Below are 18,845 nucleotides of genomic sequence, written 5' to 3' on the forward strand. Positions count from 1 at the left end.
AGTCTTTTGATGGCAGAGAGAACAGCAGTATCCCTGCTTGGTCTGGCTTCAGCTCTAACCCTGAAAACGAAACTAAAACACACCCTGCAGCCTGCTCAAAATGAAAGTAAAAAGCTGACAGACATCCCAGCTCCACCCACTCTCTGACATCACTGCAGTAATAAACACCCACTTCTTAAAGGTACTCTCACTACAGATATTTATATATACACCCATGTATAAACACTCATTTCTTAAAGGTACTCTCACATGACAATTCAATGCAAATGAATTGCTTTCAGCATTTTTTTCTTGCCATCAGTCGTCACCAGAGTTATTCTGTCAAAGGTGATTCAGCTTTCCACTTTGCTCATGAAATCAGGACCGGAATTCTACGTTTGTTCACACCGGTGGGATTCACTGGTCCTGCGGCAGTTCATGGAGCTTTGACTAAGCCCCAAACTCTGTTCTCGCCGGCAGTGGTGGTAGGACGACATGGGATCAGAGAATCCCGGCCCAGATTTTCGCAACACCTTGAGTCTTACTTAATAGCTATGTCTCTTCAATTTAGTACACAATCAATGGCTCTGATGTATAATTTGTTATTGTTAGCCAATAGATATCTGATAGGAAGTTCAATTAAACTGGCTGTTGTTGAAGGCCAGATAAAAACACCTACCACTATCGAGAACAATTTACCCAAGACTATCAGTCTTTGATTTTTGGCCATTGGATCTACCCCAACAAGCAACAATGGTCTTTTCTCTGAGAAACATAAACCTATTGCACAATACAGATGAATTCAAGGCATTGGAGTTGATGCACATTAAAAAAATCTCTCTCCCCGCCCCTCTGTTTTAAAATAAATTACTGCAAAACCTTTTGAAGTGTAACCAATATGGAATGTCAGCGACTACTGAGCCAAGGCTGACATACTTGTTGAGGCACCAAGCTTGAGCTATCTTTCTTTATAACGCCTTCCAACAGGGAGTTCATAATGTGTTTTTGTTACTTGTGTCACTTCCAATGTTGTGAATGTCATGATGTTGGTAAACTCTGAATGGATAATTCTTGATGTAAACATTGGCCCAGAAACCATGTCACTGCTCGAAATTCCAAGTTATATAGCAACATGTAGGGCAGTGGGCCATTAACCCTTCAATAAGATTGTGATTGAACAAGTTGGAGTCTCAACTCCCTGCAACTACTCCCTTGTCTATTAGAAAGCTATCAAACGCTGAATACAAGTTATTTTTTCCGTACGCTTCAATGTTGTGCTATACTCTTAGGGCAAGTTGTTTGCATAACAACAACCAGCACTGACAAGCCCGTAAGCAGAAATATGTGTGTTGTACAGCTTTGCTAGCTGCTTTCCTTGATTTGTGCAGATCTATAGCCCACGATGTTCACACTGAACCTTTCCAAAGTCCTTATGGAGAACCAAGTTACCTGCAGCATGAGAAAGTGAAAATCTCGCCGACCGGCACTATGCCTTGGAGACTGGTGGCAACTCAGTGTAACGTCTTTTCAGAAGCCCACTGGTCAAATAAGATTTGAACCTTAGAAAATTTGCTTCTGGTAATGTGAATATTGAGTGTATTATAGCTCCTTAGCTATTGATTCTACTTTGGAATCGCAAAGATGCTAATTCTGCTGATATAGCGAACATTTTTCATCAGCAAGGATAAATTGCGGTATCTTGAAGTCTGTGTTGCTGCTAGTTTCACAGATACTCATAATTTTTATGACTGCTGCTGTTCAAAGCAATGAGAGATGTGGGTTGATGAATAATTTGGTGCCTATGATTAGGGATAAGCCATCATTAATTGCAGCGGTCATGATGAATAAAGTCATAAATTTACTGATTACAACCAGAATGAACTTTGTGTGCAGACTTTTACCCAATGTGAAAAGATCAACAGCCCCATTTCTGAAATTCCACAGTTACCTATTTTTATTCAGTGAAAAAATGCACTGAATAAGGCACATAGCAAACATAGTATTCAAAGAATGTGCAGTTCAGGCTATAAAGTATTTCGCTGCAAATAACCACATTAAGAATAGCTCCAAAGCTCAACTATATTTGCAGGATCAATTTTGTTATCTGATTATTTCAAATTTGATGACCTCTAACTTGATGACCTTTTAAAACGACAGTATATTTCCAAGCGGCTCTGTATTGCCAGTGGAATTTGGCTGAATGTGGAAGGGAAAATTGGGTGGATGGGGTTGTAATTTCCCCTGCTCCCCAACCAATGTGCACAGATCCTGTTGTGAGGTTTGAACCCGCAACCACTTTAACCTGAATGTTATTGCCGAGGAAACGTTGACACCTTATTGCAAGTTCTAAGAATTGTCTCACTTGACATTGCCCTTTTTACCCTTCATAAAACAGACTCTGGTGGATTGCATTGTGACTTTCTAAATGTCCTGTTATTACTTCTTTAATAATGGATTCTAACAATTTCCCAATTACATACTTTAAACTGGGTTATTAGTTTCATACTTCCTGCCCACCTCCCTTTTTGAATAAGGGTGCTACATTAGCATTTTTCCAATCCATTGGAATCTTTCCCGCATCAAATAATTTTGCAATATTTACAACAATGGATCCACTATCTCTGCTGTTACTTCCTTTAAGACCCTAAAGGTCTTAGGCCATCAGTCCATGGGGACTTGTCTGCCTTCAATCCCAGTAGATTGTTCAGTAATTTTTCCCTCCTGCATAACTGCAAAGTATTATGCAGGGAAATAATCTGACAAATTGCACATCATGACTCCCAAACTGGGATAAAAACTGGATGGGAGCTTATAGTGGGAACAATCTGCTTTGCCAGATTACTTGCTTAGTCAGTGAAAATGTTCACTTGGTGTCCTGTGGCTTTGTGCTATGGGGATATGGAAAGCTTCATGTAACACAGAGGCAAACATGAGAAGAATCATTTATTACTCTATTTTCTTAGAATTTATAGTACAGGGACAGTCCATTCCATGTTTTGTGCTCCATAAAAAACTTCTTCCATTCTACTTACTTCATCCCACCCAATCAACATATTCTTTTACTCCTTTCTCCCTCATGTACTCCCTATTTCATCTATGCCTCTGTTACCTCTATATTATACTATGACAATGCACCCTCAGCTGGCTTTCCATCTTTGACCCTTCTTAAACTTAAGCTCATCCAAGATTCTACTGCCCATATCCTAAATTCACACCAAGTACCATTCTCTCACCAACTTACATTGGCTCTTGAGCAAGCAATGCCTCAATTCCAAAACTCTCATTCTTCTTTTAAATCCCTCCATGACTTTGTTCCTCCATATTTCTGTAACCTCTACCAGCTTTGCAAATCTCCAAGACATCTGCGTACCTCCAATTCTGGCCCTCTCTGCACCCCCAAATTTTGGTTGTTTCATTGTTGGCGATTGTGCCTTCAGATGCTGAGGTCCTAGGCTCTGGAATGTTCTCCCTGAACCTCTCCACCTCTCTGTTTTCTGTTAAGATACTCCTTAAACACTATTTCATTGATCAATATTCAAGCCACCTGCCCTAATATCTCCTCATGTGGCTCAGTGTAAAATTTTGTTTGATAAAACGGTGATATATAAATGGGAGTTAAATGGACCGTTGCAATTTGCATCCACCAATCTACGTGATTGTGAGTTCCTCAATCTCACCACCCTCCCAAGAGAAATGGAACAGCCAGAGCGCGAGAAAACGGAAGTTTGATCTGTAGCAGATGGGAAATTATTTGACAACGTGACATTTTATCACTGGTTGATTTTAGTGGCGTTTGTTAGTTGTGGGAAGAATGTTGAGAAGGACATCAGAACATACTGGGCTTCTCTTAAGGGAGGAGCAAGAAGAACAAAGGGAAGCTCTGAGATAGGGTGGAGGCCAGGGAAGATTAAATTACAAAAGATTTCATTATGCAAGAGCCAAAAGGAGTGGTTGTGGGAATAAGAAACAAAGGTTGTGTCCAAATGAAGCTGGAACGGCTACATTAAAAACCACCTGAATGCAACATGAGGAGCTAAAGAAAGAAAAGCCAAGACCGACCCAGCAAATCAACAAAAAAAGAGACGCAGAACGAGATGAAGGCACAGGCACAATATGTGCTGAGTCCAGAAGGTTGTGGAGTGCTTAGTCGAAAGATAAGATGCTCTTACTCGAACTTATGTTGAGCTTCACTTCAAACACTGTGGCAGGCCGACAAATATCAGCATGAGTGGTGCAGTGGTTAGCACTGCTGTCTCACGGCGACGAGGTCCCAGGTTCGATCCCGGCTCTGGGTCACTGTCCGCGTGGAGTTTGCACATTCTCCCCATGTTTGAGTGGGTTTTGCCCCCACAACCCAAAGATGTGCAGGGTAATTGGATTGGCCATGCTAAATTGCCCCTTAATTTAACTCTAAATTTATTTTTTTTAAAAGATCAGCATGGAAGCAAACTGGAGAATTAAAATGACAAGCAACCGGACGCTTGGGATCATGCAGACTGAATAGAGGTGTTCCACAAAGCGGTCCTCCAATCTACATTTTGCCCCACCGCATGTGGAGCAGACCACAATGTGAACAGTAAATACTGTATACTAAATTGAAGGCTGTACAAATAAATTGCTGCTTCACTTGGAAAAGAGTGTCGGCCTTAGATGGTAAGAAGGGAGGAGGTGAAAGGACAGGCGTTGCTCCTCTTGACTTGCATGGAGGGGTGCTGTAGTGCTGCTCGTTATGCTTTCCCTTAATTTGCTCAGTTTTAATTACCTTTGCTCAAGAGTCGCCAGGTATCTTTCTGATACCACCACAAGGTTCAAACCGAATACTGATCAATGACTCGATACACCAGTTAGTAAGTTTGAAATCAATGCACATTTATTTACACACACGGTCAATTATTACTCATGCATAAACTCTACTCGCTAAACTACAACTACTACTAAAGGCCTATACGTTGCTTCGAGTGCCCACTCAGTCAGAGGAACAATGGCCGTTGTCCGGTTCTGATACTGCTGGCTTCGAACTGGTATGGAATAGTAGCTAGGAGCGCCTATCTCGTTAGACTTACTTAGCCGGTGCTTGGCGGGCCTCTAGTCGCTGAGAGCCAAATGCCAAGGTGAAGATGGAGAAACTAAGAATTCGCAAGAGAGCAAACTGACCTTGGGGACTCTGTTTTATACCCCATGGGGTTTTGCGCCCTTCTGGGCGGACCCTAGACTTGGTCCCAATTAATTGGACCATGTCCCAATCGTTTGTATCGATTCTCTCCAATAACGGGGTCATTCCCTGATCGTTGGGCGGGCTCTAGGTAACCGTTGGCCTGCCTTTGTTTTAGCCTCCATTGGCGCCAGGGAGTCTGTCCTGGTACCGATTGTTTCAATGTTTCTTTTTGTCCCCGGAGATAGCTCATTACTATGCTAATGGCTTGAAGTTTCAGTTCTGTCTGGGTTCTGCAAGTTCCAATCCACAGGAAACCTTGCACCTGCTTGTTTTTCTAGTGCTGTCCATTTTTCCCTGCACTCTTTGCGAGTATCCATTTTGGGATTGGGATGTGGCCACCCCAGGTGGCTACAGTAGGGAAGGGGATGTTGGTGGTGACCGAGGAGTGGACTAGAGTGTTGCGGAGGGAATGGTCCCTTAAGAATGCAGGAATGAGCAGGGGAAGCTGGGTTTGGTACTCATCCTCTGTGACCTCTCTGACAGCATGGCACTGCAGAGTAACCTATATTATGTGCTCAAATTTTGACAAGAGGTTGAAACCACAACCTCCAAACTGGGAAATGATTTGAGAACATGCGCAGTGCAGTACTGAGCTACATCAGTGATCCCATCTTTTTGATGGGACATTCAAACAAGACCCTGTCTGTCAGTTCAAATGGGCATATAAAAGGTACCATGGTACTGCTCTGCCAGTGTTGTGGCCATTCTTCAACCAGTACCTTTAAAAACATTAACTGGCGGTTATCTCATAGTGTGATTTTGCAGTGTTCAAATTGACTGCAGAAAAGACGGCAGTAACTGCAAAACAAATTAATTGGCTGTAAAGACACTTTAGGATGTTTGTGAGAAAGTGACGAGGTCTGTGTGAATACAACTTATTTTCTTTCAATAAAGCTATTTTTAAAAGAAGCAAATAAGGTGGGCAAACAAACTATGGAATGAGGATGAACCCCACTTTAAATCCCTACTCGTGTTGATTTTAAAGTAACTTATCATTCTTGGTGACAGCTGCTTTTATTTTTCCTGCATTCCGAACAGGATGAGAGTTTTACCCATGTCAATTTTTTGGTTATTTTTCTGTCCAATCTCCCTTCCCTATAGGCTGTTATTGATTTTACAAAGCCGAATAAATACTCCAGCATTTCTGGTTGAGGTGTGGCTCAGAATATTGCTCACAAGAACCAGAATTCTACACCACAGCATTGTCTTTGAGAGAGGTCCCGAGAGTGCATAACATTATGTGGTTGCTGACTTTTGTGTGAATTTTTAAAATTGGTGCAGAATGTTGAGGTACGGTTGACAGGATCTCTGGTGTGGTAATTTGGTTAAGAACTTTAGTTAAGACTGGAATCCCTGGTCCCTGGGTGGAGTTTCAGATACTTAGTTTCCCTCTTATTAGATTTGTAAATTTTTAGCCATTTGTTCATTTTTGTTGTTTTACGAAATAATTTCATGAATTAATTTTCACCAAGATCACCACCTGGTTTACTTAGGATGAATGATGCTGTATTTTGAACGTTAGCAGCGATATCTTTGTGCATAAAACCAGAAAAAACTCAGCAGGTCCGGCAGCATTTGTGAAGAGGGGAACAATGTTAAAATTTGGAGTCCGTTTGACTTTCCTTAAGAGCCAATCTGCTCTGAAGGAGAGTCATACAGACGTCAAACGTTTACTCTGTTTCTTTCTACACAGATGCTGCCAAACCTGCTGGGATTTCCCAGCATTTTCTGGTTTTATTTCCAATTTCCAGCAATTGCAGTGTTTTGCTTTTATGTCTTTGGCTGTATCAGTTATTAGATGAAGCAACCAACACAAAAAGTTTTGCGAATATATTATTATATATTTAGGGTAGCATGGTAGCACAAGTGGATAGCACTGTGGCTTCACTGCGCCAGGGTCCCAGGTTCGATTCCCCGCTGGGTCACTGTCTGTGTGGAGTCTGCACGTTCTCCCCGTGTCTGCTTGGGTTTCCTCTGGATGCTCCGGTTTCCTCCCACAGTCCAAAGACATGTAGGTTAGGTGGATTGGCCATGATAAATTGCCCTTAGTGACCAAAAAGGTTAGGAAGGGTTATTGGGTCAGGGGGATAGGGTGGAAGTGAAGGCTTAAGTGGGTCGGTGCAGACTCGATGGGCTGAATGGCCTCTTTCTGCACTGTATGTTCTATGTACAGTTGCAATCAGTATATGCTGGTGTTTGTCAGAGGCCTTGAATTGATTCCAGTCCTTCAAGTCACATCTATTACAGTAAAATTGGGACATCCGTGCACACCCAATACCATAGGGTTACAGATACAAACTGATCTTGAAAATACTACTGTTGTGGTTTCTAAACTGGAAAAAGACAAGCGCATTCCATTCTGAAAAGTTAGCTGACCAAGCAATAGTTAACCTCTTGAATGACCTTGAGCTGTGTTTATTTACAGCAATTACACCTCCTACCTCCTGGAACTAAGTAGACAAACGAGCTTTGGCACAACAATAGCTTGGCAGCAAAACAATTAATTACACCATGCATGGCAAGGTCTAACACACCTGCCATTTATAAGACAGCAACATCGCCCTGTTTGCAATGATCAGAGTTAGCTCCTGAGCAAAGGAAACTTTTAATAGTAACCAAAGCCAATATTCTGCAATTCCCATATAAATATGGATGTAGAATCATAGAATTTACAGTGCAGAAGGAGACCATTCTGGCCTTCGAGTCTGCACCTGCCCTTGGAAAGAGCAACCTACTTAAGTCCACACCTCCACCCTAGTCCATAACCCAGCAACCCCACCTAACCTTTTTGGACACTAAGGCGCAATTTTATCATGGCCAATCCACCTAACCTACACATCTTTGGATAGTGGGAGGAAACCGGAGCACCCAGAGAAAACCCACGCCGACACGGGGAGAAAGTGCAAACTCGACACAGACAGTTACCCGAGGCCGGAATTGAACCCGGGACTCTGGAGCTGTGAAGCAGCAGTGCTACCCACTGTAATACAAATGCAGCTTGATTACTTCAATCAGTGTAAATCACTAGCATGGGCAATATGCTGCATATGACATCTTGGAGCGCACTGCAGGTGTGGCTTTGTGCATGGCCCATTACGACTGCTCCCTGGAGATCCAGATCGTCGTGCATCTGCAGATTTTGGGGTGTCGTGTTAGGTACACTGGTATAACACTGGCTGCAACTGGATGCAGCGTGGATCGAAAAGATACTCCAGACCTTGAAGTTAGTTCAATCAGGTTTATTGAACTAATAGCACAGTTAGCACAGTTCTCTGTGAGTTTGAGTCTCTGCTAACTTAAGTGTGGTTACTCTGTCTGACTGAGCCAGACTAGCTCTTAGCCACGTGGTGGAGGTGGGAGATTGTAACAACACCCTTGACTGACTCTAGATGTTCATCAGTGGAAAGAGGCGGAGTGTGAGTGCCTCGTGTCTTTTATAGTCAGATCCCACCCCAGTGTGTCCTGCCTGCTTATTGGTCATGTCTTATTCTCTGTGCCCATTAGCTGCCTGTATATATTATGTGTGTGTCCCATATCATGACAAGGAGAACTGGCGAACTGCGCTGTGTCGGAGGGGACAAGGCAGTGGCCATGTGCACCAGGTCCAAGTCAAACTACAGAGGCATCAAGGTATCTTCTGCCTCACAAGAGCAAAGCAGCAATCATCATCAGTCTCAAGCTTGTTGAGGTGTTCATTTTTGACCATTAGTGAATAGCAGTATAATTATTGAGCCTCTCCTTCAAATGCAAGCTTTCGTGGTTGTAGCCGTTCTCATTTTTATTTTTCGAGCATGTTTTTTTAAAATGTTGTTGCTCTGGTTTGAATGATGTAGAATTAGCCTTGATTATTGTCAACAAAAAATTGCAAAAAATTCAAACAGTGATGCTGTTATGCAAAATGTTAGAGCTGAAAGTAACAAAGTAAAGGCTGTTTTTACTACAACTTCATACATGGGGGCGCGATGTAACAGCTGCGCCCGCCTCGGAATGCCACGCAGTCGGTAAATCTCACGAGAGGCCTTCCGCAAGATTTACACGATTTGTTACACTTCATGACATCACAATCTTTATCCCGCCCTCAATGGACAAGACCCAGATTTGCATTTTCAATTGAGCAGTTAGCCTCACATGGATATGTCTACGTTGGATCTACCCAGCACCCGGGGTTGAATCTCCTCGCCTTGGAGACCCCGAACCAACGCCATTTACAACTGGTCTCCACAAATGTGGACCTCTGGGCAGGGTGGAACCCTGGCAGTGCCACCTGAGTGTCACCCTGGCACTGCCAGGGTGCCCACGTGGCACTGCCAGGCTGACAGGGTACTCGGGTGGCATCCTGCCCATTCCAGGGATTGGGCTCAGGGGTCTCCAACTCCATGGTTGGTATCTCCAATTCCCAAAAAACCTGGGATCTCGTGTGCAGGTGCGTCAGCCAGGAACGGGCTACACATGCGCGGTTCGAAATCCCAACCATGCATGCGAGGGCAGGAAAGGGCCATGCATGCACGGTTCTGATCGGTTAGGCCCATGTTTATGACCAATTTTAAAAGTTCCGAACCCCAGATGTGCAGCCCATCCCAGTCGGAACACGGGCGGGCAGTCCAAGATTCATCGGGACTTGGAGATGCCAACCACGGAGCTGAAAATGAAGCCAAAAGAAAATATGCTGGAAAATCTCAGCATGTCTGGCAGCATTTGTAGGGACAGAAAAGAGATGACGTTTCGCGCCCAGATGACCCTTTGTCAAAGCTGAAAATGAAGATTGGATTTAGTTAATTACATTAATGTGTAATTATTTTGAACCGTATTTTGGGGCGCACAATCGTTTGGGAACCTCTGATCTACAGTAGTACACTGGTTTAAATCCTCCTGTTTCATACTAGTCATCTGCTGTGACAATGTATTGAATAAGTCCTTTGTTAGGACTACATATTGGAATGGATAATTTTACAGGCACATTGAATGAAAGAAAAACATTTTGGGCTGGATTCTCCGTCCCGCCGCCCCAGATTTCTGTTTCACCCCGCCCACGGGATGCTCTGTTTCGCCGGCTGGTGAACGTGGTTCCTCACTGTGGGGCAGCCCCACGCCGTCTGGAAACCCCAGGCTGCCGGAAAAATGGAGCATCCCGACGGCGGAGAATCCAGCCCTTTGTTTTGACAGTCAAAGAATAATTGAGCTTTTAATTCTCGTGTGTTTATCAAAGTGGATGAAGTAAACATTGGTCATGTTTCTTTTGGTTTTATTAAGTGGCATGAGAACAAATTTGTGATGTGTTGGAATCTATGGCTTCAAAACTTGTAACTTTTAAGACAGACTTTAACTGAAAATGGAGACTGAGAAAGGAAGTTGACCCTTCCAGTTTTTAAGGAAACTCTGACTGAAGCGGAGAGTAGAAACCAAAACTTCTGGGGATACTGAAACCACATTAAAGCCACAGAGCCATCAGGCTTGCTGATGATCCACGTGGTGCTATATAGACAGGCGGAAGAAGACGCAAGCTTCAAGAAAGTGATGGAAGGATTGTTGACGGTGCTATCAACAAACAGCATGTCCTCGGGAATAGCCTGTTCATTGATGCTCAATTTGGCTTCCACCAAGGCCACTTGGTCTGAATATGGACAAAAATACTGACTGTAAGAGATAAGGTGAGGGTGATTGCCCTTGACATCAAGATAGCAGACGACTGAGTGTGGCATCAAGGAGCCCGAGCAAAATTGAAGTCGAGGAGAACCAAGGCAAAACTCTCCACTGGTTGGAGTCATAGTTAATGCAAAGTGGGGTGGTTGGAGGTCAAGCATTTACGTCCTGGGACTCCACTACATAAGTTCACAGTTCCTTAACCATCTTCAGCTGCTCCACCAATGACCTTTACTCCACCATAAGATCAGAAGTAGGGATGTTCGTCTATGATTACACAATGTTCAGTGCTATTTACTGAAGCAGCAAGACCTGGACAGAATTCAGGCTTGGGCTATTAAGTGGCAAGTATCATTCATGCCACACATGTGGCAGGCAATAATAATCTTCAACAAGAGAGAATTGAACCATCTCCGCTTGACATTCAGTGGCATTACCATCGCTGAATCCCCAATTATCAACATATCAGGGTTACCATTCACCAGAAACTGTACTGGGCTAACCATATAAATACTGTAACTACAAGAACAGATCAGAGGCTGGGAATTCTGCGATAGGTAATTCACTTTCTGACTCCCCAAAGCTTGTCCACCATCTACAAGGCACACGTCAGAAGTGTGATGGAATACTCTCACTTGCTCAGATGAGTACAGTACTGTGGGTGTACCTACACCACATGAACTGCAGCGGTTCAAGGCAGCTCACCATCACCTCAAAGGCAATTAGGGATGGACAGTAAAAATGCTGATTTAGCCCACATCCCGTGAAATAATTTTTTAATAAAAGGTCCAGAAGCAGAGAGTAGGCAACTATAGATTTGTTGCATCAGTTTCTGTTACTTGAAGATAACTTTGGTGGATCTATGCCATTCAGACCATTGTACAAAGAGCTGAGGAGTTTTTTTTCACATGTTCTGCCTTTGGTGAAGACCGTGCCCAAGGAGCTCAGTTGTGCACTGCTGTTGGCTGGGAGTCAGCCTAAATCCTAGAAGAAGAGGAGCTAAAATTCTTTGTGAGTAAGAGAGTTTTTAAGTACTTGTGACTGCGGTTGATGGCCGAATGGACTGCTGAGCCAATTCGTAACATCCATCTTAGCTGTATCTGCAGTTTATTTTGTGTAATATATATAGGTGATTATCTAAGATAGTATTTGGTGCTTTGATTGACTCTTGTAAAGTTATAGCTTTTTTGTTTTGAACCGTAGAATTTTGTGGTTTCATTCTCCTGGCTTTATGGGCGGCACGGTAACAGTGGTTAGCACTGTTGCCTCACAGCGCCAGGGTCCCAGGTTCGATTCCCAGCTTGGGTCACTGTCTGTGGGGAGTCTGCACGTTCTCCCCGTGTCTGCGTGGGTTTCCTCCGGGTGCTCCGGTTTCCTCCCACAAGTCCTGAAAGATGTGCTGTTAGGTAATTTGGACATGCTGAATTCTCCCTCTGTACCCGAACAGGCGCCGGAGTGCGGCGGCTCAGGGCTTTTCACAGTAACTTCATTACACCGATTCACCGATACACTTAACTTCATTAAGCCTACTTGCGACAATAAAGATTATTATTATTCTACCAAGATCGTAACAATGATTATAACACAGGCAGATGACTCTTGACTTTACTGAGGTGAGCTTAAAAGCGACCTTTTTTTATAATATATTCCAAAATTTACTTTTATTGGAGGATTTTCACCTATCTTCACTAGCTGGTTGCCCAAGGAACTGGATGTTTTGAATTGAAGCTAATTTTCCAAGCTTTGAGCTCAGCTACAGAAACCAGGGCCAGGATTCTCCCCTACCCGGCAGGACGGGGGGTTCCGGCGTGTCGGAGTGGCGTGAACCACTCCGGCGTCGGGGCGCCCCAAAGGTACGGAATTCTCCGCACCTTTAAGGGTCAAGTCCTCACATTGAGGGGCTAGGCCCGTGCCGGAGTGGTTCCCACTCCGCCGGCTGGCGGGAACGGCCTTTGACGCCACGCCAGCAGGGGCCGAAAGGACTTCGCCGGCCGGCGTAAGTCCGCACATGCGTCGGTGCGTCAGCGGCTGCTGACGTCATCCCGGCGCATGCACAGGGGAGGGGGTCTCTTCTGCCTCCACCATGGTGAAGGCCATGGCGGGGGCGGAAGAAAAAGAGTGCTCCCACAGCACAGGCCCGCCCACCAATCGGTGGGCCCCGATCGCGGGTCAGGCCACCATGGGGGCACCCCCCGGGGTCAGATGGCCCCGCACCCCCTCCAGGATCCTGGAGCCCGTCCGCGCCGCCAATCCCGCCGGTAAGAGAGGTGGTTTAAACCACGCCTGCGGGAAAGGTCTGTCAGCAGTGGGACTTCAGCCCATCGCGGGCCAGAGAATCGCAGCAGTGGACCCGCCGACCGGCGCAGAATAATTCCCGCCTCCGCCGAATCTCGGGGGGCGGGGGGGGGGGGGGGGGGGCGGAGAATTCGGGACATGGCGGGGGCTGGATTCTCTGGTTGCCTACACTAAATCGCATTCGACGATCAGCCATAGAATCAAGAGTTTCCAACCAAATTGGGGGCGACGCCGCTTTCACGATGCTCCGCCCCCTCTTAAGGACATTGCCTGAGGCCCCCCCTCCCGATGCTCCGCTCCTGACAGGCTGGGTTCCTGACGGCGTGAGTCACTCATGGTCTCATCCATCAGGAACTCAGCGTGACGGCTGTGGATTCAGTCCAGCGCTGTCACAGTCAGGGGAGAGCTGATCCGCGGGCAGGGGCGAGTGGGGGGACTTTATTAGGGGCTGGAGCACTGTGGAGGGGGGTGATCCAGGGCGCGCGAGCCGGCCAAAGGAGGGGGGCACTATTTTGCAGGCCGCGTCCGCGAGCGGCCTCCACCATGTCGCACGGCGCTTGCTGGATGGTGAGCATGTTGGTAATAGACACTTACCGTTTTGTTCATGCCTGAAACAGGCTCGTCAAATGTATTCAATTCTATATGAATGCAATTGCACTTTTTGTTCTCTTGTGATAGCTTCAGTGCCACTGGGTCCCCTGTTTAAATCTATTCACAGCACTGGTTTCTACTTCCATCAAGGAGGGAACTGCCAGGCCTGCCAAATTCGAACTGGCGTTGCCCAGTGGTATTAGAAACAGTCCTCCCGTTTACAGCAAACTTTGCAGCCAGCCAACAGTGAGCTGTTTCCAAATGAAAGATTTTGGCCGGAACTTTCTGGCCATTCGTGCCGGCGGGATCTTCCAGTCCTGTTGACGCCGCACCCTCGCCGTGAGTTTCACGGTGGTGAGGGGTGCACCGGATGGAAAGCCCCATTGACAAAGGCAGGACTGGAAGATCCTACTGCCAGCCAATGGCGGGCCTCCTGCACTGCCGCAAAACATATGGCGGGGTTGAGTGGAAAATCCCGTCCCTTGGGCTGGAATTTACATGCCCCAAAGGACATGATTTCAGCAGGGGGCCGGGGAGGGGGGTGGGGGGCTTGCATAATAGGGCTGGTTCCCACCCCACCAACCGCCGTCCACTCCCGAGCTCACCCCGTACCACAGTAGGTGGGCGAGAGCTGAAATTGGCAATCCGCACTCCATGTTGAAATAAATAGCCAAGGCAGCTGTTGGAATCCAGGCTGTTTTCCAGCATTGTGTTTTTCTGTTTATAGCCGAATGGCAGTTTCCATAAGGAGGTCAAGTGCCCTCGCAACTCCAACCACCTCCTCCTCATAGTCATGTAGAGGTAACCATGTTCAGGTTGATATTTAATCTGTTTTGGCAGCACGTGACTGGCTACACAATACACCACATGTCCACCACGTTATCTTCTCGTTTCTCATTGCCGAATGTCGAATTATCAGGCCAGTACAGTTCGGGTTCAATCACTTGACTCGATTTATTTACAAGCGAAATAATTCTAAGTAACCACAGTGCAGTAGTTAAAATCGATGTACGATTAGAATCTGTTCACAATTGTTCTTCAGAACAACAATTTACACTTGCACAGATGGGGTTTTCCAGCCCTGCTGTGACGGGACCCACCGTGGGGTATGTGACAGGCCAACCAAATACTGGCGGAACTGGACGACACTGGCGGTGGATGGGGCCTGAAAGTCCAGCCCGTAAAACATTTCTCTGCACTTTTCTTCATGCAAAATTTGAAGCCCAGCGATTCTAACGTGAGGAAAAGTTGGGTTTTAGAACATAGAACATAGAACAGTACAGCACAGAACAGGCCCTTCAGCCCTCGATGTTGTGCCGAGCAATGATCACCCTACACAAACCCACGTATCCACCGTAACCCAACAACCCCCCCCCTTAACCTTACTTTTTTAGGACACTACGGGCAATTTTAGCATGGCCAATCCACCTAACCCGCACATCTTTGGACTGTGGGAGGAAACCGGAGCACCCGGAGGAAACCCACGCACACACGGGGAGGACGTGCAGACTCCGCACAGACAGTGACCCAGCCGGGAATCGAACCTGGGACCCTGGAGCTGTGAAGCATTGATGCTAACCACCATGCTACCGTGCTGCCCAAAAAGGGTTTTAAAGGGTGTTTTGAAGGAGGAAAGGAAGTCGAAAAGGTTTATGGGAGACAATTCCAGATATTATGACTAGCAGTAAGTAGCAATGGGCCATTTCAGGATCTGGTGGTGTATATAAGCAACACGCGTTTAATTTCCCTCGTGGAGTTTGGATGCACTTTGCTGGAACTGAGACTGAACACTCTTTCAGTGGCCTCTGGGCAATGTTTTTATAATACATCTAATTAAGCTTTACAGTCATGATTTTTTTTGTCCTTTGTTTTGTTGGCTGGTTTGTCATGCAGATGCACAGCCGTAGTTACTTTTTTTAAACTGAGAAGCATTAAAAACAAAGCAAGTCATCCTGCCAGGTGCAAATTAGGCTTCTGATCTTTGTGGCTTGCCAATTGCAGTATACTTAGAGAAATTTCAGACTGAAGAACTGACCTGCGAATAATAAATATGTATCTGAATAAATGGCCACAAAGGCACAAGATTCCCTTTTATGCAGTGAAATCACCAGCGCTTTGAAAATCACTCCCCTCGATCAGCACGAGTGATAATACTTTTAAAGGTTCAAAACCCAAACTGATAGCTTTCAGGTTGCAAGTGTCTTCGTTGATTTGTGCTGCTGTTTTTTTCCGAAAACAACTTCTCGCCAGCCTTTCTGTGTACACCAATATTTTGTGTGCCGATTTTCAAGTTCTAGCATTGACCACCCATGTGCACGGAGGTAATTTATTCTTTATTTAAACTGTCTTTAAAAGGAATTTGATTTTGCCCTCTTCTGGAATTTGCATTAATTCTGTGGAGCAGCTCTCACTGAAAAGTACATGTAGCACAAACTGGAATTGAGTGTTTATCTTGCTATACATTGTTGGTGTAATAATTGTGGTTTCCCATTCTCTTTCATGCCAACCTGTCTCCCCCCCCTCCTTCACATGCTATTCCACCCCATCCTCCCCACCCCCACCCACTGACCACCCCCACTCTTTTGAAGGTATTCGTGAGATTGATGATGCTGCAAGAAGCCAGGAACCTGCAACTAGAAACACCTTACAGTCGACCAGGTCCCTGCCTGTCAACATTCCTAAGGTTTCAAGACTGATCTTTACCATAGACAATAAGTGAAGTGTACTGTTACAGTGCATAACTGATTATCAAATTACTATAACATTCAGAGTCTTTCTTAATGCAATAAGAACATTTTGCAAGTGGGTTTATTGGCAACGCAGTTTTCTCATCTACCCTCCCCAAATTTGCTAATTGGTTTTAAGGCACACTCTGTGAAATTGGCTCCAGGTTAACAAAAAAATGCACCATTTGTGCTCTCTGCTCTGCATTGTCTCCTGTTGACTCTCCTGCTCATTTTATTGTATATCCATGTACTTTAACCCCTGCCTCTCTGACAACACCAAGAAATTGCAGGTCCTTTTTGCTGGTCACTATGTTTCTATTTGTAGACATTATACCGTGTAAAACACCTCCAGATATGCCGTTCCCACTACTTCCTCCATAACTCTGGGTGCACAGTTTGCATCAGAGCAGGTGATGCATTTGCCGCTGAAACACTGGGGGAGCTGTCGTAAGCCCTGAGTTTCTGGACGAGGTTTAATACTGAAAAAGTTACTCTCTACTAAATAAGAACTTCACCTTTAAATCAATATTAAAAATATTTCATAAGTTTTACTTCTGCTTACCATGTCATCCCTTGCTCTCTCCATATAATTACTGTGATTAAGCCTTTAATGCTATCCTATTTAGAAGCACCACAGAATAGAATAACCTAAATTACCCTTTTTAAAAGCAAAAAAGTAATTGAATATATGTTCTGATCATCATGGAGTAGGAACCGATTTGGTTCAAAGTCAGCTTTGGCTTGTACACCGTTATTAGCAGCGGATGTCTGAGTAAATAACAACTTATATTTATATTGCACCTTTAATGAAATGAAATATCCCAGAGGGCTTCACTGGAGCATTTAAAACCAAGCATGACGCTGAACCACATGAGGAGATATCAGGTCAGATGACCAAAAGCTTGATCAAAAAGGTAGATTTTAAGGAGTGGCTTAAAAGGAGGAAAGCAGGAGAGATGTAGGGAGTTTGGGTCTAAGCATCTCAAGGCACAACCATCAGTGGTGAGGCGATTAAAAGCGGGCAGGCACACAAAGCCAGCATTGGGGATGGGTAGATATCCCTGAGGGATGTGGGGCCAGGGTGATTACAGAGAATAGGGAGTGGCGAGGCCATGGAGCGATTTTAAAACCAGGATGCTAAATTTGAAAATTAAGATGTTGCTCATCTGGGACCCAATTTAGGTCAGCAAGCACGGAAATTACAGGGGAACAGGACGTGCTGCAACTTAAGACATGGGCAGCAGAGTTCTCGATGAGTTTACAAGAGGGTAGACTGTGGGAGACCAGGTAGGTATTGGAATAGTTGAGTCTAGAGGTAACTGAATGGGGACAGTAGATTAGCTGAGACGGATGAAATTGCGGGTGCTATGAAGGTGGAAATAGGCAGCCTTCGACGTGGCACAAATATGAGGTTGGGAGTTCATCTTGAGATCAAATGTGACAACAGGGTTGCATACAGACTAGTTTAACCTCAGACTGTTGCCATGAATATGGATGAAAACTAGTTAAGCAACAGATTTTGAAGAGGGGACCAAAAGCAATGGCTTCAGTCTTCCCAATATTCTTGGAGAAAATGTATACTCATCAAATACTGGGTATCCAACCATTTAGCAACAGTGGAGGAGTGGCAAGAGGAATCAGTGAGCTTGAGCTGGGTGTCAACCGTGTGCAGGTTAAAACTATACGCTATGCCTCCAGATGATGTCTGCATGTGGATGAAAAACAGAATGGGGCCAAAGGGAGATCCTTGGAGGGGGGGTCACCAGTGGTGACAGCCCAGGAGCAGGAAGGGAATGGATTGTGGTTAGATTCTCCCACCCGGCGTGAGGAGCGGAGAACTCCGCCCATGTTGTCAAAATTCAGTCACGATTGTAAAGAACAGCTTCTACAGAGAGTCAAGGAAATGACTTAACAATGCCTTATTAATATTATAATTTTCTTATGGTGGTTAAAGAAAGCTGTCACAAAGAGGTAAGATTCTTTCCTTCCTTTTATCGCCCTGATCACCTAACCATCTGATGACCAGCACTTCATTTGGTACAGTTAGAAATGCCTTTCTACTTTAGGCTTAGTGGTTCATCACAAGATAACAATGTACCATTGCCCATGAAGGCATCCCATGTTTCTCCCCCAACCTATAACTGTAGGTAGGTGCCATTGCAGACTTTTGTTTTTTAATTTAGAGTATCCAATTCATTTTTACCAAATTAAGGAGCAATTTAGCATGGCCAATCCACCTAACCTGCACATATTTGGGTTTTGGGGATGAAACCCACGCAGACACGGGGAGAATGTGCAAACTCCATATGGACAGCGACCCAGGGCCCGGACCCGAACCTCAGTGGCGTAGGCAGCAGAGCTAACCACTGTGCCACATGTCGCCGTCATTGCAGACCTTA

The 18,845-nt window shown here is 45.1% G+C and overlaps 1 protein-coding gene across 1 annotated transcript in view; it reads left to right on the forward strand.

Moving 5' to 3' along the window:
• The window catches only part of cep72 (centrosomal protein 72), a 216,146-nt gene that overhangs the window by 109,596 nt on the left and 87,705 nt on the right, over positions 1-18,845 (forward strand). The window contains exon 8 of the mRNA XM_038796786.1: positions 16,309-16,403. Within this exon, the coding sequence (XP_038652714.1) occupies positions 16,309-16,403 (95 nt within the window). The remainder of the gene's footprint in view (positions 1-16,308; positions 16,404-18,845) is intronic.

The sequence above is a fragment of the Scyliorhinus canicula genome, chromosome 5 (assembly GCF_902713615.1).
Source record: "Scyliorhinus canicula chromosome 5, sScyCan1.1, whole genome shotgun sequence".
Classification (NCBI taxonomy): domain Eukaryota; kingdom Metazoa; phylum Chordata; class Chondrichthyes; order Carcharhiniformes; family Scyliorhinidae; genus Scyliorhinus; species Scyliorhinus canicula.